General features: G+C 49.1%; 1 protein-coding gene across 9 annotated transcripts in view; it reads left to right on the top strand.

Annotated features, from left to right (window-relative positions):
• The window catches only part of GRIK4 (glutamate ionotropic receptor kainate type subunit 4), a 354,683-nt gene that overhangs the window by 166,348 nt on the left and 164,303 nt on the right, over positions 1-24,032 (top strand). For 8 of the 9 annotated variants that reach the window (XR_012333292.1, XR_004527810.2, XR_012333293.1 and 5 more), the window contains exons 3-4: positions 10,036-10,200; positions 23,655-23,752. Coding sequence is in view for 6 of the 9 variants with exons in the window: in XM_033861894.2 (XP_033717785.1) it covers positions 10,036-10,200; positions 23,655-23,752 (263 nt within the window). In the remaining 3 variants the exon portion in view is untranslated. The remainder of the gene's footprint in view (positions 1-10,035; positions 10,201-23,654; positions 23,753-24,032) is intronic. The other variant, XM_073808072.1, reaches the window with a different exon arrangement.

Raw genomic sequence — 24,032 nt, 5'->3', positions numbered from 1 at the left:
GTTTATTCATTCACCTGTTGATGGTGTTTCCAGTCTTTGACTGCTCTGGATCAAGTAATTATAAACATTTGTCTACATATTTTTGTGTAGACACGTGCTTTCTTTTCTTTTGGATACCTACCTGGGAGTGGAATGGCTGAATTATACAGCAGATGTATGTTGAACTTCTCAAGAAACTGACAGATGGTTTTCTGAGTGGTCATACCCCATTTACAGCCCCATCAGTAGCATATGAGAGGTCCAGTTCCTCCTCACCGAGGTGGTGTGGTTGAGCTTTGAAGTGTTAGCTATGCTAATGGGTTTCTGACAATATCCCATTAGGGTTTTACTTTGTATTTCCCCAATGATTAATGCTCTTGAGTACATTTCACAGATTACTTGCTGCCTATATAACCTCTTTGTTGAAGCGTCTGTTCAAATCTTTTGCCCATCTTTAAAAATTGGGTTGTTTGATTTCTTATTGTTGAGTCTTGAGAGCTCTTTGTATATTCTGGATACAAGTCTTTTTCAGGTGTATGCTTTGCATGTAACATTTTCTCGCAGTCTGTGGCTCATCTTTTCATTCCACTAACAGTGTCTTTGAAGAGCAGACATTTAACACTTTGACGAAGTCCAGTTTGTCAATTTTTAATTTCATGCGTGTTGCTTCTGGTGTCATCACATCTAAGAAATCTTTTTCTAACTCAAGGTCACAAAGATTTTCTTCTAGAAGTTTTATAATTCTAGGTCTATGATCCATTTTGCATTAATTTTTGTATATACTGTGAGACAGAGTTTATTCTGTATATCGCATAAGACGGGGTTTGAAGTTTTTTTAAAACACATGGATATCTAGTTGTTCCAGCATCATTTGTTGAAAAGCCCATTTTTCTCACTGCACCTTTGTTGTCAAAGTAAGTTGTCCATATATGTGTGGATCAGACTAGTAATTTTGATGGAAGAATAGAAGTCAGCATATAATTCCTCAAAAGCCAAAACAAATTTGGCTCTAACGCTGATAAAGTGTTATCAGGCGAGGCGCCAGGCACTGGGGACAGAAAAAATGAAAGCGTGAAAGTGAAAGACTAAACCGATAATTAGAGTGTAAGATGCATGGGATTCTATGAATATACATAGTTGGGACACTTGATCAACCTTTGTGTTCAGAGGAGGCTTCCGGAAGGAGGGGAGGTCTGAGCTGAGGATTCATTCTGAGTAGGAGTGGTGAGTGGGCAAAGGTGAGGACGCAGAGGGAGGAGATTAAGCTAAAGTATTTGGCACACAGCAGCACCGTGTGTGTGTGTGTGTGTGTGTGTGTGTGTGTGTGTGTGTGTGTGTGTGTGTGCGCGCGCGCGCACCTTAGATGGTACTATAGGAGTTAGGTGGTTCAGTATTTCTAGAAGCTGGAGACAGATGAGCAGAGAAGCAGAATATAAGATTCAAAAGCTAGAGCCAGCTCTTGTCTGCCATATCAAGTAATTCATTTATTTGGAGATTGGAAGCTAAAAGCGAGGGTTTGTACCTTAAAGGGATCACTCTGGCAGCTGTGTGTGGGAGTGATTGTGGAGTGCTGGGTGGTGGTTAAAACTCTGGTGACACTGTAAAACAACTGTACTTCAATAAAAACAAATAAATATAAATCAAAACATTAAAAATTAAAAGTAAAAAGTGAGAGTTATGAGGTTGCAGTGAAATCACTGAAATGAAAGGACTGAACTAGAACAGCAGTATTGAGACCAGAGAGAAAGGAGTGATTTGAGAAATCTTGAGGAGGGAAAATCAGAAGCAACCAGGAGGTGAGGAATTGGGGTGAGGCCATGATGCCTGGGTAGCTGGTGCTGCGTTAACTAAACTCAGGAATATATCAGGGAGAATACAGGAGAGAAGAGGGTGGGTTTAGTCTGGGTTTTGCTAAATTTGGGATCCTCGTCAGACATTTGCATGGAGGGATCATCAGGCAGGTGGACATAAGTCAAGTACCCCCATGGAGGTGGCTGTGAGCGAGGTCATTTAGGAAGCCCCTGGGAGTCAGGTGAGAAGAGGGTTCTACACAGCCCCTTGGGGTTCCCCGGTATTTAAAGGTCAGGCAGGAGAAGTGTACCTTGAGAGAATGGGCAGAGAAGTAGGAGGAAAGTCCCAGGGGTGTCGTGCCATGGAAGCCACGGAAGCTGAGGGTCCCAGGCACAAAAGAGCACCGGGGACCCTCAGATGCAAAGAGAACCCGGGAGGCGACCTGATGACGTGGTCTAGTGGCTCATGGGCTGGACCAAGGCTGCCGTTCAGAGCTGGGTGATCTTGGGCAAGTTGCTTAACAGGCCTCTTTCTCAGTGTTCCCACCTATAAAATGGGACGGTAAGCTGTAGGGTTGCGTGAGGATTAAATGAGGTGATACACACGACGTTCTTTGAACAGCACGTGGCAGATACAAACAGTCATGCCAGCTCGGGACGTAATAAGACAAGGAATCAAATGTGTCCACCAGTTTTGCAAAAATGGGCTTCCCTGGTGGCACAGTGGTTGAGAGTCCGCCTGCCCATGCAGGGGACACGGGTTCGTGCCCCGGTCCGGGAGGATCCCACATACCGCGGAGCGGCTGGGCCCGTGAGCCATGGCCGCTGAGCCTGCACGTCCGGAGCCTGTGCTCCGCAACGGGAGAGGCCACAACAGTGAGAGGCCCGCGTACCGCAAAAAGAAAAGAAAAAAAAGGGCTATTGAAGGTTATTTGCCTTGCGAGTACAGTTTGAGTGGGTGGTGGGGACAGAGGGAGAGTCCAGGGTGGGATGAGGTAGCGTTAGCAAACGTTGATCCATCGCTGGAGAAGCCTGATCCGAGTTGCAGGTGGGGTAAAGGGAGGGCCGGAGGGACATGCTTGGTCCGTGTGGTCAGTGGAGGGTCCCGATGGGAGGGGAGGGCTCTGGCCATGTTTTAGTGGAGGGGAATGAGTGGGTCTGGGACAGACACTGAACATAAAGGAGAGCAGGGAGGCGTGGTGAGGCAGAGAGCCAGGCCTGGGGACCTCCTCTCACAGGACCCCCCTCATCTGAGCCCAGTGGAAAGAGGTCGGGGCACAAAGCTGAGGCAGTTCACCGAGAGCGGCCTCAGTTTAGCCAGCCCGTGGGCTGAGTGGGGAGGTGAGAGCAGGCGGTGGCTAGAGGTGAAGGTCCATGGTGTGGCCGGAATTGTACACCGTCCCTCCCCACCCAGATTCATCTGTTAGCATCCCAACACCCAGGACCTCAGGATGTGACTGTATTTGGAAGTAGGGTCTCTAAAGAGGTAATTAAGTTAAAGTGAGGTCGTATGAGTGGGCCATAAGCGAACGTGACCGATATCTTTCTAAGCAGAGGAGATTAGGACACAGACATGGCACAGTGGAAAGACCTTGTGAAGACACCAGGAGAAGACGGCCATCTGCAAGCCAAGGAGAGAGGCCTCAGAATAAAACCAAACCTGCCGACACCTTGGTCTTGAACCTGTAGCCTCCAGAACTGGGAGGAAATCAATTTCCGTTGTTTAAGCCGCCCCGTCCATGGTGCTGTTGTGGCAGCCCCAGCAAACAGATACGCTGTAATGTCAGAAGACAAGGATATGATGCGTGTGGCCCCCAGGTGAGGGGGAGGGTGTGAGTTTGCGGTGGGAGCAGCCTGCACAGTGGTGCGGTTGCCTCCGGCAAGATGACTGGGACCAACAGGGGTGAAACGAGGGGCACTGGGAGGACACAGGTGAGTGAGATGCCCGATGAGTGATGGTGAGGGGCTGGGGCCCCAGGGAGCAAGCAGCCCGGGGCTTGGCTTGGGAGCAAAGCCGACGGATTCCCTGGAGGCTCACATCGCCTCCTCTTCTTGTTGGCACAGGGCTCTGACAGCTGTAGGCGCGTTATAGATACTGCCTATAAGACTCCCCAGTGAAACCTCTTTACTCCTGCCCTTAAAGAGGTAAGAGTTATCGAAGTGCTTCGAAATCTTCAGCAGCGGGACTCTGGAAGGACCAAGGGATTAAGGAGGCTGATTTTCCATCAGAGGGGTCACTTATGGGCTGCTGAGAAATTGTGGAGGGAAGGCAAGCCCCATTCTGATGGACACAGGTGAGCAGAGAGCAGGAAAGCCCCAAACCTGGGAAGGAGGGGTCCGCCCAGGTCCTCTGCCCTGCAGGCCTGGGCATAGGAACTGTCCCCAGTCCACGCCTAGTCTAATGCCTACTGCACCAGGCACAGTGTCTGCTCCTGGCTGTAGGGCATGAGAATACAGTGGCCTTACATTATTTATTCACTCAATACCATTCATTAAGGGCTCAGTGCGTATGTATCTGGGATTGCACAGTTGCAGAGATGAATAAGGCATGGCCCTCGCCCTCAGGAGGCAGCTGTCTAGGGGAGAAAAGATGGACAAATGGGCATAATAAATAATAGAAAGTCAGAAGTGGTTACTGTCTGAGGACAAGTACAGAGAAGTTCCTGTGAGTGTACTAAGAAGGGGGAATTGATGTGGGATGCGGAATCTGGGGAGTTTCAAAGGAAGGAGGGATTGCTCTGGGCTTTTAAGGTACAAGCTAGATGAGGAAACTCACCTGGAAATGGAAAGGTAAATACCCTTCCAAGGCAGTGCGTGGAAATCCAAGGAGAGCACTGGCCTGGGGAGTCAGGGGAGACTTCTTGGAAGAGGTGGTCTGAGGTGGGTCTTGTAGGGAGAGGGGGAATAAGAGGCAGGGCCAGTGTCCGCAGAGGCATAGAGGAGGGAACATAACCTGTCAGCCCAGGTCCTAGCTCAGAGGCACTGTCCCTAGGGGGATGGAAGGTGTGCCGCAGGTAGAAAGGTGTGGAGGGCCTGATGCCATCCTGGAGGCTCGATTGGGACCAACCCTTCAGACCACGGGGAGGCTTAAGGGGTCTGAGCGGGTCAGTGATCACACATCCTCCCCTGGGTGGTCATGGCCAGGACCACTAGGGGTGAGTAAGAAAGCACCCCAGTGGGCAGCCCCAGCCTGCCAGCCCTGGGGGAGGCGTCCTCTCCAGAGTAGAGACAGGCGTGGGCCCAGAACATGGAGGTACGCTTGGGTGGAGGTGGGCAGAGTCAGCAGGCCGCCCTTCCCTTGGCACGAGCCTTAGAACTCAGAGACGTCCCAGCAGAGGGTAAAGCACTTGGCTCGCGGGGAGAAAGGCCAAGGGAAATGTGAGGGCTCGTGGCTCCCTGGGCGGGAAGGAGTCATGAGTCCATGTGGGTTTGAAGAGTCATTGCAGAGTCCCCATGGCTGGCAAGGGGGCAGACCCTGGTCCCTAAACACGTCTCCCCGTCTCAGCCTGGCCTTTGCTGCAGAGGCAGATCACCCCCGGCCCCGATCAGCCTCACTGTGGCTGCAGGTGTGGAGGATGTGCCAGATGACGTGGCTCCTCCTTAGGCAGCGGCTGGGGACTCAGCATCCTGGCCCAGCCCGACAGCCAGGCCTGGAGCTGAAGGTTAGGGGCAGCGGCCACACATTCAGTCCTGTGCCAGCTGCTCTCCTTCACCCCCGGGCCCTGCAGGTGAGCGCTGGACAGCAGGGACGCTGCTCCGTAATGCCTGCTGCGGACATGCTCCTCAGGTGTCCCTAGAAGGCCTGAGCCTCATCCTTGCTGCCCCCAGCCCTGGAGTCTGGCTCCTGTGGTCATCCTAATAATTCTGATCCCAGTATGCTTGATGCCAGCCAACCACCCAGCTGAGGCTGTTCCCAGCCAGAAATTAATTAGTGTCTAAAACCTAAAACCTAATGAAAAAGTGGTGCCCAGAATGGCACGGGGGCTGGCAAGGGAGGGAGGGCGGGACTGTGGATCTTAGTGAGTTGGTGAGCACCTGCCAGGTACCTCTGAAGGCAGAGTCCTGAGTGCTGAGCACCGAGGGGACCTCATGTGCCTCTTAGTGTATCATTCCCACATTCTCTCTTCCCTGCCATCCCCCTCTCCCCACCCCCGGCCATGATCCCTCTGTCTCAAAGTATGTCTGGTGACGCTCTGTGAGTTCACTGTGTGGTGTCACGTGGCTGGCTGGCGTCCTGCATGTGAGGGTTTATATTAATTAGCACATTGTCTTTGTCAGCTTGGGCTGTCATAATAAAATACCACAGGCTGGGTGGCTTCAACAAGGGGCATCTATTTCTCAAGTTCTGGAGGCTAAAAGTCTGCTGTCAATGTGCTGCAGGGTCAGTTCCTGGTGACAGCCTGCTTCCTGCCTTGGGGGTGGAAGAAAGTGGGAGGGAACCTTCTCTGTTGTCTCTTCTAAGGATGCCAATCCCAAGCGATCAGAGCCCAACACTTATAACCTCATTTAACCTTACTTACCTCTTAAAGGTCCTATCTCTCTAAACGCACACATTAGAGCTTTGACAAAGGAATTTGGGGGGACATAATTCAGTCCATAGCACACATCAGTTTTTTTTTTAATTGAAGTATAGTTGGTTTACAATGTTGTGTTAATTTCTGGTGTACAGCGAAGTGATTCAGTTTTATATATATTTATAAGATAGTGAGTATAGTTCACCGTGCTATACATGCAGTAGGACCTTGTAGTTTACCTATTTTATAGAAAGTCATTTGTATCTGCTAATCCCAAACTTCCAATTTATCCCTCCCCACTTTGGGAGGTGATTGAGTTTAGGAGAGGTCCTGAAGGTGAGACCCCAGTGCCCTTTTCAAAGTGACCAGAGAGCTTGATCTCCCTCTCTCTGCCGTGTGAGGACATCGGGAGAAGACAGCCATCTGCAAACCAGGAGGCAGGACCTCCCTGGAACCCAATTATGCTGGCACCATGATCTCCTACTCCCCAGCCTCCAGAACCGTGAGAAATAAATACCACCCACTCTATGGAGTTTTCTTTTTTTTTTTTTCTTTTTGTGGTACGCGGGCCTCTCACTGTTGTGGCCTCTCCCGTTGCGGAGCACAGGCTCCGGACACACAGGCTCAGCGGCCATGGCTCAAGGACCCAGCCGCTCCGCGGCATGTGGGATCTTCCCGGACCGGGGCACGAACCCGCGTCCCCTGCATTGGCAGGCGGACTCTGAACCACTGCGCCACCAGGGAAGCCCCTATGGTGTTTTCTTATAGCAGTGTGAGCTGCCTAAGACACACCTACCTAGCCTACGCCCTTCTCAGCAGCAAACCCCTGGGAATATGAATTTCATTAGAAGGAATATGACCTGTGGTTAAGAATGCAGGGTCCATATGAAACTGACCTGGGATCCCCTCCCTCCTCTACACTCACCAGCCCTGTGAACGAGGGCGGGCCACTTGACCTCTGTGACCTCTGTTTTCTCACTCCAAGTGAAGATGACACAGGTAACACCCTTATCTCACAGAGTTGTTGCAGACAGTGAGACTAGGTAAGTCCGCTAGGACTTACCCTGCCATTGTCGCTGGATAAATGTGTACCTATTAACATGAGGCTAGTATCCCATGGACCCGGTGCCTCTCTCCTGTGACTCATGCAGGACGGCACTGCCAACTCCTGACACTTTCGATGTCTCTTTTCTATGCTCCAGGGCTGGGTTAATGGTTTCTATTATATTTTTAACAGTGAAACATTTCTTTTCTCCACAACATGTCTTTTGGAGAACTCCGATATCTAAAACTGATGGATGTGGAGTTGTGCTGGTTGAAATTGGTGTGGGACTAGAGACCTCCCTTCAGCCTTCCCCTCTGCTTCTTGAAGGAACCCAGGGGCCCTCCAAGGAACACCGTTTGAGAATCGCTCCTCTGGGCTGCCCCACTTCCCTTCTATTCCCAAAGTCTTCCTTTCCTGGGACAGCACAGTGTCACTGTTCACATTTCTGCTTCCTAAGTAATAATCTCATTCTGGTCTTGCTTCCCTAAGGTGACCTGGGTAGGAATTTTAGGTGTCTCTGGGCTCTTCAGTCATACATTTACCGGTCCTTTGTCCATTCCCTCAGGGGGCTAATCCTATCAGGTGTGCATGGACTTTGCTACTTGACTCGCAGAAGCCTACTTTATCGCCTAGTTCTTGGGATGTACCTCTGTGGCCCCACGTATGGCCAACCCGTGTAAATGAAATCTAATTTCTATTGTTCAGTAAGGCTATGCCTATAAATAAATCCACAAATCAGAAAAAAAGTGCTTTGTCATATTCTGTGTCCTGGTTTTGGTTTGGAAAATGGGTCACAGGAGATACGGGAACCTTATACAGAAAAGATGGCATAGAAACTGGGTCTCTGTCCATACCAGCCACAGAGATTCAAGGGCCACGTGTCAGTGAAATCAATTCGGTCTGATTCTCTGTGTTGCTCTTCTGCGGCTTCAAGCTCTGCAAGATAAGCTCGATCTTTATTTTTGTAGCAGCTTTATTGAGATATAATTCATATAACACACAATTCACCCGTTTAAAGTAGACAATTCAGCGTTTTTTAGTATAGTCACAGAGTTGTGCAGCTATCTCCGTGATCAATTTTAGGACATTTTTGTCATCCCCCCAAAACACTATGTGCATTAGTGGTCACTCTCCATCTCTCCCCAGCTTCCTCACCACCACCACTGCCACTGGGCAACAGCTAATCTACTTTCTGTCTCTATTTGCCTATTCCGGACATTTCATATAAATGCTGTCTTTCAACACATGACCTTTTGTGTCTGGCTTCTTCAACTGAGCATAATGTTTTCAAGGTTCATCCATGTTGTGGCATACATCAGTACTTTATTCCGTTTTGTTTCTGAGTAATATTCCATTGTATAGATATACATTTTTGTTCATCCACTCATCAGTAGATGGACATTTGGGTTTTCCCACTTTTTGGCTATTATGAATAATGCTGCTTGGAACATTTGTATACAAGTTTTTTTTTATTATTTAGACAGAGTAACTTTATTTTTAGGACATTTTATTTTTAGTTTTTTAATTTGAAGTATAGTTGATTTACAATATAGTGTTAGTTCCAAGCATACAGCATAGTGATTCTGTTATATATATATATATATATTCTTTTTCAGATTCTTTTCCCTTATAGGTTATTACAAACTAATGAGTATAGTTCTCTGCGCTATACAGGAGCTCCTTGTTGGTTATCTATTTTATATATAGCAGCGTGTATATGTTAATCCCAACCTCCTAATTTATCCCTTCACCCACACTCCTGCGTACAAGTTTTTGTGCAGAGATTTTCAATTGTGTAACTTCCTCTACCAAGAGAATGAATGATACCAATGGCTAGATTTACTGAGTGTTTGCTGTGCACCAGATACTGCGCTGAGCGCTTCACACGCACTACCCATGTCATCTTCACTGGAACCCAAAGAAGAGGCTCTCTCCCCATTTTACAAGTGAGGAGACAGAGGCCCCATAGCTAAGACGGGGCGGGGCTGGGATTTGAACTCAGGTTAACACGCATCCTTAATACTGCTTCCAGAGGTTGGGCAGCATTGGTACCACACCACTCCAACCATTCACACTGATTGTCACACTGATTAAATTGTGATGATGTGCCACGTATATACATTGTCTTACTGAATTCCCACACCAGCCCCATGAGGTTGTCTTACTCTTCCCCATGTTCAGTGAGGACAGAAGTTCATAGAAACTATGTAGCTCACTAGGTGACATGTGTCATCGGTGGACAACAGGCATTCAGCAGGGCCCTGTAGCGGCTCCTGATACCACAGGTCTCCCTCTCAAACCTGGGCTTCTTCAACCCTAGATCACCTCAAGGAGAGTTTCTCATATGCCCAGAATACCATTTTCAAAGGACTGCTGCCATCTCCCTCCCTTTGCACACGTGTGCCCATGTGTGCAGGTAAACCTAGGTTCAAGGGTATCGCGATGCCTGAGCCTGGGGACCTCTTCCAGGTAGGGCCCCTGGTGGCCTGCCGTGGTTTTACAGTGTCCCTGAGGTGACTAGCCACACTAGAGTTCACCGCCACACCTGGCTACAGACCTAGACCCTTAGCATGCAGGGGACTTGCTTTGGGGACAGTTCTGAGGATGGCAGGGTGGAGGTGGAAGGCGGCACGGGGGGGAGACTGGAGTAGGAGGACGCGTAACGGTAGAGGGTACCAACTGTGTCCATGTGGTTGCCTGCCCACAGCTGCTATCCTGGATGACCCCATGGAGTGCAGCAGAGGGGAGCGGCTGTCCATCACCCTGGCCAAGAACCGCATCAACCGTGCTCCCGAGAGGCTGGGCAAGGCCAAGGTCGAAGTGGACATCTTTGAGCTTCTCAGAGACAGCGAGTACGAGACTGCAGAAACCAGTACGTAGCATGGGCAGGGCTGCCCTCTGCTTCCCTTGCTGGCAGAGGAGGGGCTGGTCGTGTGAGCCGCACCCATTGCCGGGCCTGTGATGTAGATATTCCCAAGAGAGGAAGAGAAACATGCACCAGGAAGCCCTATAGGGCTTAGTCTAGACAAGATCCCAGGTTTTGTGGCAAATCATGTGTGGAGTAGAATTAAGACAGGGAATTCATTCATTCCTTCATTTACCCACTCATTCATTCCTTCATATATTGATTCATTCATCTCCTGGACATTCTGTACACAGATCCCTGAATGAAACCTTATATGGGATTAAGAAAGGAGAGATTCAGCCACAGCCCCAGGGAAGCGTAGTCATTGCACATCTGTTTCCTGTCTTGCTTTCTTTTGCTGAGGGCAGTGTTGTGGGAAGAAGCTGAGACTTGGGCTGGACATCAGCCACTCACTCTGTGGGTAACCTTGGACAAGTCAGTGATTCTGTTTAACCTCAGTTTCTTCATCTGTAAAATGGGAACACTAAGGGCTACTTAGCGAATCTTGCAAGTCATTGTGAGATTTAAATGACTTGCAATATAGGAAAATCCTCTGTGAGTTGTAGTGCTTTACATTCATGCTCAGTTGGTCACTGCAGTCACACCTACGGAGCCCCTGCATGTGCTGGGCACTGCTTTTAATTCTCCCAACAGCCAGAGAGTTAAGTGTTATTATTCCCACTTTACCAAAGAAACTGAGGCTCAAAGACATTGGATAACTTGCCCAACCCCAGAGCTAGTCAATGGCTGAGCAACTCCTGGACCGTGAACTTGCATCATGACCCTGCACATCTAGTGTCCCATCCACTCCACCTCCCCTGCACTTCTCTGGTGTGTGGCTGGTATTACGTTGATGACTTTACAGGATGAGCTTCCAGGTTAGCGGGGTGGTGGCTTGTAGCTAAGCTGGAAATGAACAACTCCAGTTCAGAGGGAAGGAGGGGGAGACCCTCAGCCCAGAGAGATGATGGCCTCCATTCCCTAAGGCTCTGGAGTCCCATCTCCTCCCTTTCTAGCCCATTTCAACCTTTAATGACACTCAATGGCAAAACCAAACCAAACTAAAGAACAACTCGCTCAAATATACATGTCAGACATCTGGTCGTCTGCACGTGGGTCCAGCGATGCTGTCGTCTGGGTTATTAATATTGCAAGAGAAGAAACACATTTACACTGGCTTAAGTACAATTGGTAGGATATTGTATGGATCCAAAGAGAGCAGCACGGGAGGAAGGCAGTGGCTCTCTGTCTGTCCCACAGCGTCTTTAGTGCTCTTGTTGTGTTGGATCCATGCTCTTCCCTCTCTGCTACTTTGGTTTCCCTGGTTTCTTCATCATGTCCCGTAATGGCCATCCAGGCCCAGCTGACAATTTGTTTATCCATTCAGGAAACTTTTATAGAGCATTTGCTCTATTGCAGGCCTGACTCAGGATATCATGCATGGGGAACAATGCAGAAAACAAGATAGACACAGTCCCTGCCCTCAGGTGGCTTACAGTCTCTCTTCAGTGCGCAGCTTCCCTCAGTGCCTCTTGGTTTGGAGACAAGGTAGAGGATCTGATTGGTCCTGTCCCACAAGCCACAGGCATTGACCAGATGACCTAAGAGCTACCCTTGGGGAGAAAGTCCACTGATTGGTCCTGTCTCACAAGCCACAGGCACTGACCAGATGACCTAAGAGCTACCCTTGGGGAGAAAGTCCACTCCGAAAGACTGAGGGTGGATTTCTATCACACAAAACAGGGTTGTTGAGGCCAGCAGGATCTATGGACACAGATTCCTTCAGAAGAAGGCATGGTGGAAACAGTACCTGGAATTGTCATTCATTTATTCACTTGGTCAGTCAATAAATATTTAGTGAGTGCCTGCTGTACTCTATCCTAGGCAATGGGGATTCAGCAGGGCACAGGTAGAAATTCTAGTTGTCACAGAGGTTCAATTCTAGTCCAACAAACGGAAGATTCCGATTTCTCAGGATCTTCAAAATGAAAGCAGAAATACCAGCAATGACTTCTCATGAATCTCCTGGTCCTGTCTGTATTGTAGTGTTTCTTTTCTGTCCATGCGGGCAGGTCGCAGACAGGGGTCCGGATGGCTAAATAGTTCTGTAGCCTATTCTTTGAAAAACCAGCTTCCCCTTCTTCTTCTTTGGTTCCTCAGGGTTTCCTTCGCAGAACAGAAAGCATGGATTGCCCACTGAGGATGGGGGTCATTAGCAGATGTAAATTTCTTCTCCCAATGACCCAGGCTTAGTGGAGTCAATACATCTAAAATATTAAGCTGGATGAATCAGGGGAAGAAAGGAGACTGATGTCTTTATTCCACATCACAGAGCTTTGGAGCATCTTTCTAAGGCCCCTCTTTTAGGCACCAAGTACTTTACCAACACGTGGCCCTCGGTCCAGCTTTTACATCTCGCTGTGTTTGAGGCGTGATTAGCATTTGTTAGAAAAGAGGGCTTTTGGATCCTTCTACCCCAAAGGCTTTTCATCTAAAGCCTGAGCTGCTCTCCCACAGTGGATTTTAAACACCACCCAGATAGTTCATAGAAAGCTTCCAGCCCCGCTTGCTCTTTCCCTCCCACAATAAGGGGGAGAGTGGGTGGTGGGTTACCGCGTTTAGCTGAAGCGGGATGGGGCGGGACTGGGGGGGGTCAGTGGCGGGATGGGGGAAGGAGGTTAAAAGGAGGCAGGATCCCCAGATGAAGGAGGAACAACATCTCTGCGATCCCTACGTTGGGGAGACTGTGGTATAAAGAGTAGGAACATGGATTTTAGGATCAGAGAGACCAGGTTTCAATCCTGGCTCTGCTGTTTACTAGCTGTGTGACAGTGGACAGGCTGCTTAACCATTTCGTGCCTCCGTTTCCTCGTTTGTAAAATGAGGTGATGGTAATAACACCTCCTAGGGTCATTCGGAGCAGGACACGAGACAGTGCAGGTGAGTTCCTTAGCACCGTGCACATACCAGGTAGTTAGTAAGTGGCAGCTGTGGATTTCGTTGTTGGCTTTATTCTCTCCCCACCACCGCCTCCCCACCTTGGAGCTGGCTTTCTCCCCTTCTTACCATCATGCCTCTCTCCCTGTCTCAGAGTTCAGCCATCCCTACCTGGCAGCACCGTCTACCTCCCGGACTCCTCTCACACCGCCTGTCTTAATGTCAGGTGCCTCGTGGGGCCTCAATCATAGCTGGATATTCCCCTCTCTTCCCCGTTTTCTGGGTTGATGCATCCGACAGCACCGAGCCTTTGTGTGCCTCCCAGAGCCAGCTACTGCTCCACCTCATGGTGGCTGTGTCTTCCCTGGGCTGGTGGCCTGGGGTTGATTTGCATTGTTAATGTAAAACTACTTGAGTGGCTCTGGGGCCCTGACGAATGCCCCCAACCTCACACCTGTCACCCGGTGCCCCGAGACTCCACTTCAAGGGGATAAAAGAGATCCTAGTGATGACATCCTTGGTTGCGTGAAGCAGAGGCTCTGATCTAAATGGAGGTGGTAGCAATCCTACAGGGTACTCTTGTGCCCGCTCTCGGCAATAGGGCAATAGGTGAGCTTCAAAAACTCTGCACAAATAATGAGTCACATTTGGGACGGGCGTGTCATTCAAGGGAAACAATGGCAATTTCAGAATCAAAGAGGATGAAGTGTAAAACTAAAGATGCTGGAGTTCAGCCATCTCATTTGATAGTTGAAAGCGAGGCTGGGAGATGGAAGGTATCACACGGGGTGTTAATAGCAACCTGGACACTGGAAAGATACAAGCAGCAAACCACCCCGCTTTTATCTGGTTCACATGGATTTTCATATAGTGGGTTTATTTAAAGTGAGGGTCACCCGTAAAGCTTCCTCAGACCCACGTCTAATCCCCTCTACCTCTTTGCCTGGTCACCATCATTGCCTCAGGCTTCTTGATGTTTGACTTCCCAGCTCCCTCTGCGCAGCCCACAGATCTGAAATAAGAGGGCTGGACAAGACCTATCAGGTCACCTCCCCGCATGGCCGTCCCTTCCCTCCTGGCTCAAGTATCTTATCTCCATCTCTGCCTTTCTCGTGCAGCAGGCTCCCACAGCATCACCCTCCTCTGTTCCTATAGATCCCTGTGTCTCCTACAGCGAACGTATTAGAGCGAAACTAAGTGCCACCCCCTGCCTTATCACCCAGACACCCTGAGGCACCATCCCTGCTGCTGCCAGAGCCAGTCTGAAGTTTAATTTACTGCAGAGCTAGAAGCAGGAGCCTCCCCGTCAGCCCCTCACCTCTGCCCTGGCTTGTCTCTATGAGGGCAAGCGTGCTATCCGCTGTCCACACTGTTTCCCCTGGAAACCCAGAGGCTCACTGGTTCTCGGGCCCCGTGAGGCCCCAGTGCCTGGGAATGGGCACAGAGAGTGAGGTTCCAGCCGCCCCTCCTGCACAGGATCCCGAGCTTCTCGAAGGCTCTGTGGGCACGACCTCCGCTGATTCAGGGCTGCTTCTAGTGAGTAAAGGCTAACATCCCTCCATCAGCTCAATAGAATGACTCCAAGTCAGCATGAGGGAAAATGGTAAGAAGCCAGAGGAGAAAGTCATCGGAATGGTGATGAGTCATTCAACACGCATTCCCCGCCTCCCTTTCCCACCTCACGTATGCATAACAGGGACGCAGAAATGCATTGAATTACAGTGGTTAGAAATGGCCTGGCCCAACCTCCTCATTTTACAGATGGGGAAACTGAGGCTCACAGTCTTTCCCAGGAGGCGGCTAAGACCACACATCTGAAAAGTGACATAAATCTCAGTAGCTCTGCTGTGGGCTTGCCAGGGAGTGGCTCAGACAAGGGCAGAATGAGGTCAGAAATAGGTCATAGGTGTAGCTAGGCGGTCAGGTAAGGCCGCTGGGCCAGAGCTTGGAATGTTTGACAGGTGAGGGCATCCACGCAGAAGCCTTAATAGCATGCTTGAGGAAGGAAGAAAACCGGAATACCTTGGGGCACAATGACAGCTGGGTGTGGCTAAAACAGGGAGCGTCTGCCCGGGGAGGGGGGGAGGGGGGGCGCGGGGTGAAGGCCAGGACTGGAGAGCTGTGTAGAATAGCGGTCAGGATCCTAATCGCCAGCACTGTGGGCTTATCTCCTGTGCCTCAAACTCCTCATCTGTAAAATGGGAACAATAAGTGTTCTCACTTCATGAGGCTGCTGAAAGATTAAGTGAGATGATGCACTTAGAAAACTTAGAGCGGTGCCAGGAGTCAGGTGAACTCTTGATAAATTTCACCTCTTAGTATGATTTAGTAGTAGAACTAGTATTGTAACTCCTCGCTCTCTGGATCATCGTAGGGATCCAGGGTGGTATTGTGTCTGCCAGCCCGGTGCCTGCATGTGTAAACTCCCCGTACATGGTGTTGCTGCTTCCATGGTGGTCTGGGACCAGGCTGAGGGCTTTGAATGATACGCCGTTGGTGAGAGGAGCCAATGGTGGGTTTGTTTTCCTTCTAGTTTTATTGAGACGCAACCGGCATACAGCACTGTGTAAGTTCAAGGTGTACAGCATAATATTTGACTTACATATATCGTGAAATTATTATCACAGTAAGCTTAGTGACCATCCATCACCTCCTATAGATACAAAATCAAAGAAACAGAAAAAATGTTTTCCTTGTGATGAGAACTCTTAGGATTTACTTTCTCGGCAACTTTCATGTAGAACATACAGCTGTGTTAATTACACTTATCACGCTGTGCGTTACATCCCTAGCTCTTTTATAATGGAAGTTTGTACCTTTTGACTGCTTCCTCCAATTCCCCCTCCCCGCACCCTCTGCCTCTGGTAACCATGAATCTGATCTTTCCTATGAGTTGGTTTGTTTGTGTTTGAAGAATAATTGACCTACAGCGCTGTTGCTTACTGGTGTGTAACATAGTGATTTGATATTTCTATGTATTACAAAGTGATCACCACGATAAGTCTAGTTACCATCTGTCACCATACAAAGAAATAATACATTATCATTGACTATATTCCCCACACTGTTCATTTCATCCCTGTGACAGCCAGTGGCAGTTTTGAGTTCTCCGATACGCTGGGGCACGCTCACCAGGGAGGTCCCCATTGTGGGGCGTGACAGTGCACAGACCTGGCACTGCACCCTCACAGCACCCCTCTCGGCTCTTGAGGCCAGCAAGGCCAGTCCACTCAGCCCCCGGTCCATTCACAGAACTGAGAGTGGACCCTGCTCCCGAGGCTCTGGCACAAGGAGGGGTTAGTTCTTGGTGCTGATGGGGACGGTTGTTTGCCTCACTCAGGATAGCATGACCAGGCACACAGAGAGACCTGGGCTTCGGCACCCTGAAGTGTCTTTTTTTTTTTTTTATTGCGGTACGCGGGCCTCTCACGTTGCGGAGCACAGGCTCCGGACGCGCAGGCTCAGTGGCCATGGCTCACGGGCCCAGCCGCTCCAGCCGCTCCGCGGCATGTGGTATCTTCCCGGAACGGGGCACGAACCCGCGTCCCCTGCATCGGCAGGCGGACTCTCAACCACTGCGCCACCAGGGAAGCCCGCCCTGAAGTGTCTTTATGTGAAGGGCTCTGAGCTCTCCCGGCCTCTCCTCCACATCGATATCAGCTACCGGTGGCCCCGATTGTTTACCACAGGGGCTCCGGGAGCGCCACGCTGTAAATAAAGAAGCCCCAGTTTCCTCGTCCCCACCCCGGAAGCTGCCCCTTCCCTGGAGGGCCTGCCACCAGTGAGCCTGTGAGTGACTGCTCTGCACCATCTTCAGCACAGCCAGACCCTTCCCCTCCCTGTGAAGACTCAGAGAAGGTGAAGTTCCCATAAGCACCTCCTGTCCAGACCAGGAGTCTAAGGAGACTTCAAATCCAGGCCAGAGCTGGTATCTCCAGGGGAAGAAGTTTCCCCTTCTTACAACATCCCATCATGGTGTTTTATTCCTGCAGCTGCTCTGTCAGTTGCCTTCCAACTCCTCTGCTGGCTGGGAAACTTGGTTGCCGTGGCAACATCACTCACCTCTCCCTGCTCCCTGGGAGGCAGAAGTAGAGTGCACCTCCCTCTCCTCCACCCCTCAAACTGCTCAGAGGTCCTCACGAGACAGCCGGGCCCTGCATAAACAGGGTCCAGGAAGTTTCAGAACTGGGGTTCTTTATAACCGATTTTCATTTCTACTGAAACGATGCCTGCACCCTTCATAGGGAATGAAAGAACACTTCCCAGATCCCAGGAAATCCCCAGGCCATGGCTGCTGGGAAGATGATAATTCACTTTCATTGCACTCATTTTGAGTCATTTCAATTCAGTTGAACAAACATCTGTTGACTACTTCCTTTTTGCCAGGACTGAATAAATGTGGCCCCTGCCTTCAAGGAGCTTCCAGTCCAGTGGGAAATGGGAGATGGACACTCACAACAGCAGGCACAGGTCCACGAACCCTTGAGGCCAGATGTGTTTAGATTTCAGAACTTGCCGGATACTGGAAAGGTCATGTGATGCTTATACCATACATTAAGTAGCATCTCAGATGGGGCTTGGGGCTGAACCCCACACTCAAAATTAAATGCATGCTCACATTCAGATATTCATATATTATAAATAGCTTCACATCTATCTATTTAGATCAGATTTTGCCACCAAATGAGTTTGATGAAACCATTCAGTTTCAGAGCCTTTTGGATTTTGGAATTGGGAATAAGGGATTGTGACCTTCTGTAAGAATTTCTTTTTAGGAGAAGCTTCTCCTTACTGAGACCCAGCATAATGAGCTAGCTTGGGGCAGAAGCTGGCCAGGAATTCAGAGAACAGGGATGCTGACCTGCCCAGCATGAAGCTGACTCAGAGCCACGGTGTGATGTGAATATTGGGAGGGAATGGCACCTTCTCACCTATGGGCAAGAACTGAGTGGGGCACTGGAGGATCAGTAGGAGTTTTCCAGGCGGAAGGGCAAGAGAGGGCCTAGACCATGGTAGTCTGTGGGTGCTAATGGACTCCTTCTCAGAAAAAAGTTTTTAAATGAATAAAATTACATAGATAGAATGACCAGGGAAACCAGTTATATGGAAATGCAGTTAAAATGTTTTAATAGTGATATATTAATGTATTTTAACTGTGTTTCCATGTAATTGGTTTCCCTGGTCATCCTATCTATGTAATTTTATTCATTTAAAAACTTTTTTTAAACATCCTATCTATTAATGTATTCAATAGCTAAACGTTACGACTAGTGTAATTTCAAAGTAATTATGAATGTGAATGATATTTCAAGACATCTGCAGCACTGTAATGTGATATGAAAACACTCACGATGTCTATCAATGACAAAGTCACAGCAACTGTTAATATACTGTGGTTTATTGCCTATATTCCAAGTTGAAGGAAATGCTGAATTTCTGTTAGGGGTTAAGAGAAAATAATGCCATTTTTCTTCCCCCAGAATGTTCACAGACCACTGACTTCTGCCCACAGATCTCAGGCAGAAGGTTAAGAGCCCTGGTCTAGTCAGAGAGAACAACTTGGGAACAGGTTCAGGTAGGAAAATCTGGAGTGTGTTCCAAGTGAGCTGGCGGGAAGTGGGAGGAGATGTGCAGTGATTGGGAGCTGACCCTGGAGTGAGGGGTCGGGAGTTTGAATCCTGACTCTGCCCTTTAACTTTTCTGTTTTCTTGTCTGTAAAATGAGGGTGACAGTAACAGTGTCTATCACATCAGGTTGTTTCCAGAATTAAGTAAGTCAATTCACATAAAGTGCTTAGAATGGGCCATAAGTGGCACTTAATAAATGTGGGCTTTTATAACCTCTTCTTCCAGTCACTCCGCAGTGCATAACAATTTTCTGTATTTGCTTAGTTGTAGCCTTCATGTAGATATACATATAATTTTATATCCTGCTTCTTGCTCTTAGTATTATTACATAAATATTTTTAAGATTATTATAAACTGTTCATAAGCATTTTAAATGCCTAAGTAATATTCCACTTGGCTATATGACCCACACTTTAGATAACTATTGCCTTATGATTGGACATTTAGCTTACTTCCAATTTTCTATGAAAAGAGTTGAGTGGGCTTCAGTGTGGTTCAACAGCTATTTATTGAGCACGTTAACTCTGAGTCCAGCCCTGTGCTAGGCGTGGAGGACACAGAGATAAATAAGACAAGCTTTCTGCCCTGCAGGAGCACACAGACCTACGTTTAGGATTATAATTGGCCTCGCTTTGGAGAACAGATTGGAAAATGAAGAATCCTGGAGACGGAGAAAGCCCTTAGGAGGCAGGTAGCAGAAGGGGCTGACGGATCTGTGACAGTGGGAGTGGGAAGGAAAGGATAGTGGGGGGTGAGCAGGTCAAATGGTCAGAACCTGGCCCCTGATTGGTATAGCGAGTGAGTAGATGCAGTAAGGAAAGGTAAGGAAGAGGCAAGGGCGACCACGGTTTGAACTTGGAGCTAAGGGGGGTAAAGTGAAGTGGTTAAGAGCTTGGGCTTTGATGCCAGATGGATCTCCAAATTCAAGCCCAGCTCTACCATATATGACCTGTGTGACCTTGAACAAGGCACTTAAATTTTCTAAGCCTCAGTTTCACCATCTGTAAAGTGGGGATAATAATGAGTCTTCCTGACAGTGTGGAGATCAAATCAGATTATGTATGAAAAGTATATAACAGACATGCTGTATTGGGAATAATAATAATGAGTCCTGTAGCACGTCAGTACCACTCTAAATGCCCTGTATGTATGAACTCACTTTAATTCTCACGACATCCCTGCGGGAGAGGTGCTGTTAGCATCCCAGTCCTATAGATGAGAAAGCAGTCTCAGAGAGTTTGGGTAACTTGCTCAAGGTCTCACAGCTAGTAAGTGACCCAGTCAAGACTCACACTCAGATAGACTTGCATCAGAGTTCGTGCTCTTAAGGACTGTGCTTTCTGCCTTTCTGCCTCTCTCTCTGGAAGAGACACCAGAAGGAAGTCCCTGTGGCAACGCCCAGCAGGTAGGTGGAACGCGTTTTGTAACCCAGGACATGGGTCAGGCTGTAGGATCACCTGGGCAGAGATGAGATGTGGAGTCCACAGGCAAGGTCGAGATTGCCCAGGGAGAGTGAGGCATGGACAAAATCTGAATTTAGTGGAGAGGAGAAGGAAGAGGAGTTGGCTAAGGAAGTGAGAAAAACCAATCAGAGAAGCGGCTGAGAATCAGGACCGGATAGTGTCATGAAATTCAAAAGAACAATGCAAATGCTACAAAAAGAGAGATAAGAACTGCTAAGAGACACTGGTGACCTTGGGGAAGCAGGTGCAGCAGAACAAGATGGGGTGTGGTCTGGGGCTGAAAAGAGATGGGCGAAGTGGCTGCAAGGAGTAGGGCAGACAGAATAGGTAGTGGGACGAACACTGGGTGGGGTCCGCAGACTTGAATTCCAACGCTGGCTCAGACCCTTATTAGGTGTGTGACTTTACGGGGAGTCACTTAACACCCCTAGGATGCTGTTGCCTTATAGGTAAAATCAGGAGCTAAGCTCCACCCCTGAGGCTGCTGTAGGAATAGGAATTTGATGGCCAATGAATTTACAGCCCCTAGCAGCCCCTAGCTACTTCTGTTCAAGCCACAGAAGTAGCTTGAACTTTGAAGAGTGTTCTTCAAAGGTAAAGCCTGTCCACAGTTACTCTGTTGCTGGGGATGGTTCTGACACTTGGTACTACTGAGTCCCCCTCAGGCACCCACTGCTGGCAACCTGTCAGTCAGCTGAGATCCACGATGTTAAAGGACCCCCGCCTGAGCCTCAGGCTGAAAGAAGACCCCACAGGTCTATCGTTTGTGTGATAAATTACAGATCTGTCATTTGTGTGATAAATTACAGCACCGGGATTTGAACCCTGGTGCTCTACCCCACCGCCTGTGCCCCATTAGAGCCATAACTTGGCTGTATGGGCCAGTGGTTAGGACTCTGCTTTAGGAGGAAGAGCACCAGGTTGCAGCTGTGGCTTTGCAGCTGGCTCGGTAAGGATGCCTGGACTGATTCCTTAACCTCACTGTACTGACCTGACACTTGATGTGAGTAGGAGGAAAATGTGTCCAGAGATGAGCTTTGAGGTTTGCAGAGAAGGACGTCTCATAGCGAGACTGGGAACCACAGAGTATAATCCGAGGGGCAGCTCTGTGGTTCTGATATCACCATGCGTGTGCTGAGAATTGTCCTACGTTCTCTCTCTGTCTGTTTTCTCCTTTTCTTCCCCCCTTCCTTTCTCAGTCTGTAACGTTTTTTAAAAGTAATTTTTATTGGAGTATAGTTGCTTTACAATGTTGTGTTAGTTTCTGCTGTGCAGCAAAGTGAATCAGCTATATGTATACATATATCCACTCTTCTCTAGATTTCCTTCCAGTTGAGGTCACCACAGAGCACTGAGCAGAGTTCCCTGTGCTATACAGTAGGTCCACATTAGTTATCTATTTTATACATAGTATCAATAGTGTATATGTGTCAATCCCAATCTCCCAATTCATCCCTCCCCCTCCTTCCCTCCTTGGTAACCGTAAGTTTGTTTTCTACCTCTGTGACTCTATTTCTGCTTTGCAAATAAGTTCATCTGTAGCCTTTTTCTAGATTCCACTTATAAGCGATATTATATGATATTTGTCTTTCTCTCTCTGGCTTACTTCACTCTGTATGACAATCTCTAGGTCCACCCATGTTGCTGCAAATGGCATTATTTCGTTCCTTTTTATGGCTGAGTAATATTCCATTGTATCTATGTACCACATCTTCTTTATCCATTCTTCTGTCGATGGACATTTAGGTTGCTACCATGTCCTGGCTATTGTAAAATCAAAACTGCAATGAGGTATCACCTCACACCGGTCAGAATGGCCATTATCAAAAAATCTACAAACAGGGCTTCCCTGGTGGCGCAGTGGTTGAGAGTCCGCCTGCCAATGCAGGGGACACGGGTTCGTGCCCCGGTCCGGGAAGATCCCACATACCGCGGAGTGGCTGGGCCCGTGAGCCATGGCCACTGAGCCTGTGTGTCCGGAGCCTGTGCTCCGCAGCGGGAGAGTCCACAACAGTGAGAGCCCCGTGTACTGCAAAAAAAAAAAAAAAAAAAAAAAAAAATCTACAAACAATAAATGCTGGAGAGGGTGTGGAGAAAACGGAACCCTCCTATACTGTTGGTGGGAATGTAAATTTGTACAGCCACTGTGCAGAGCAGTATGGAGGTTCCTTAAAAATCTAAAAATAGAACTACCATACGACCCAGCAGTCCCACTCCAGGGCCTATATCTGGAGAAAACCATAATTCGAAAGGATGTAGCATTTTAAAATCTTACATTCTCTCCTCTTCTGACTGCGTGTCCCACCCATCTACTCATTCATTGGACAAACATGAACTGGGCACTTAGAAAACATTGTGCTGGACACCAGGGAAATGCAAAGTGGGGATTTAGAGATAAATGCGTCTCAGCTCTGGCCTTTAACAGGCTAGAAATCTAGTGAGAGGAGAAACACATCTAAACAACAAACTGAAACAGACACATTTACAAGTGTCTTAGAACAGAGGGAAAATCCATGGGCCTCGGAGCCCCAGGGAGGATGGACTCTACTTAAAGGAGTTGCGGGAGGGTAAGGAGAAGGTGGCATTTGAGGTGCTTCTTGACAGGTGAGTGAGCGTCCGGGGTAGAGGAGGGAAGGGCGCCTTCCCCAGGGGGAGGTACAAGGTCACAGAGCGTGCTGGTTGGTCAGGAAGGCATGTGATGGGCTCAGGGAAGCAGGAGCACCAGGCTCCAGGCCAGGTGAAAGGAGGGTGGCATTGAAAGACGAGGGCCCTCTCGGCCACTCGCTCTCTCTCTTCCTTCTCCTCTCTCTCTCCTGTTCCCTTTGACTTTAGCTGAGCTTCTTTCTTCTCTCTGCCTGCCTCATCCTCACTATCCTTTTTCTCTCTGCTTGTCTACCTTTTTTCCTCTCTAGACTCTCTTTCTTTCTCTTTGCGGGGGCTAACAGGTTGCATGCTGGCTGGCCGTCCTGTGAGCTGGACCCACAGCCCCTGCAGCAGCCACACCCGGGCTCCCAGCACCCATCCTGCAGGCTAGGCAGAAAGGGGGTGGGGCATGCAGGTTTCCACTGCGCGCCTCCGTCCTTCGGTGACAGCCCAGACAATTTATACACCCTGTTGGCCGAGGCCGTATGTTGTCATAACCTGGGTCATTTCCTCATTTAATACCATCCATAAACTCCAATAAAACTGTCCTGGAGCCCAGTAGTCCAGGGGAGGAGAGGCACTGGGTTTGGAAGAATAGGAGGGGGGACCAGGACGGGGACGGGGGTGGGCGGGAGGTGAGGGGCCAGCGGGGGGAAGATCGGAGGACTCGAGGCCGAAGCCCACGCCCCACCTGATGAGCGCCTTGTTTCCTTTCCTGCTCCCCACGTTTTGCCCCTGCCGCTGGCTGCAGTGTGTCAGATCCTTCCCAAGGGGGTGGTCGCTGTCCTGGGACCATCCTCCAGCCCGGCCTCCAGCTCCATCATCAGCAACATCTGTGGGGAGAAGGAGGTGAGTGCTGGGCAGGGTTGGGGGGCTCTCTGCAGGCTGGCAGCCTGTGCCCCAGGCCCAAAGATATCATGGATTCTTAAGGGCTGGAAGAGTGAATCAAGTCTGGTTGGTGTCACTAATAACATCAATACAAATAAAAGAACTGGGCCTTTGTTGGTCACTTACTTTTTTCAGGTTGCTTGGATGGAGGGGACTCAGAGGAAGAGTTTCGTAAGATTTTCAAGCTGAGCCCCTCCGAGTCTTGGGGTCCTGTGACAGGGGAAGGGGGTGTCCCTTGAAG

Source organism: Tursiops truncatus, chromosome 8 (assembly GCF_011762595.2).
Source record: "Tursiops truncatus isolate mTurTru1 chromosome 8, mTurTru1.mat.Y, whole genome shotgun sequence".
Classification (NCBI taxonomy): domain Eukaryota; kingdom Metazoa; phylum Chordata; class Mammalia; order Artiodactyla; family Delphinidae; genus Tursiops; species Tursiops truncatus.
Note: the sequence above shows the minus strand (reverse complement) of the source record. Positions and strands in the feature narration are given on the sequence as shown.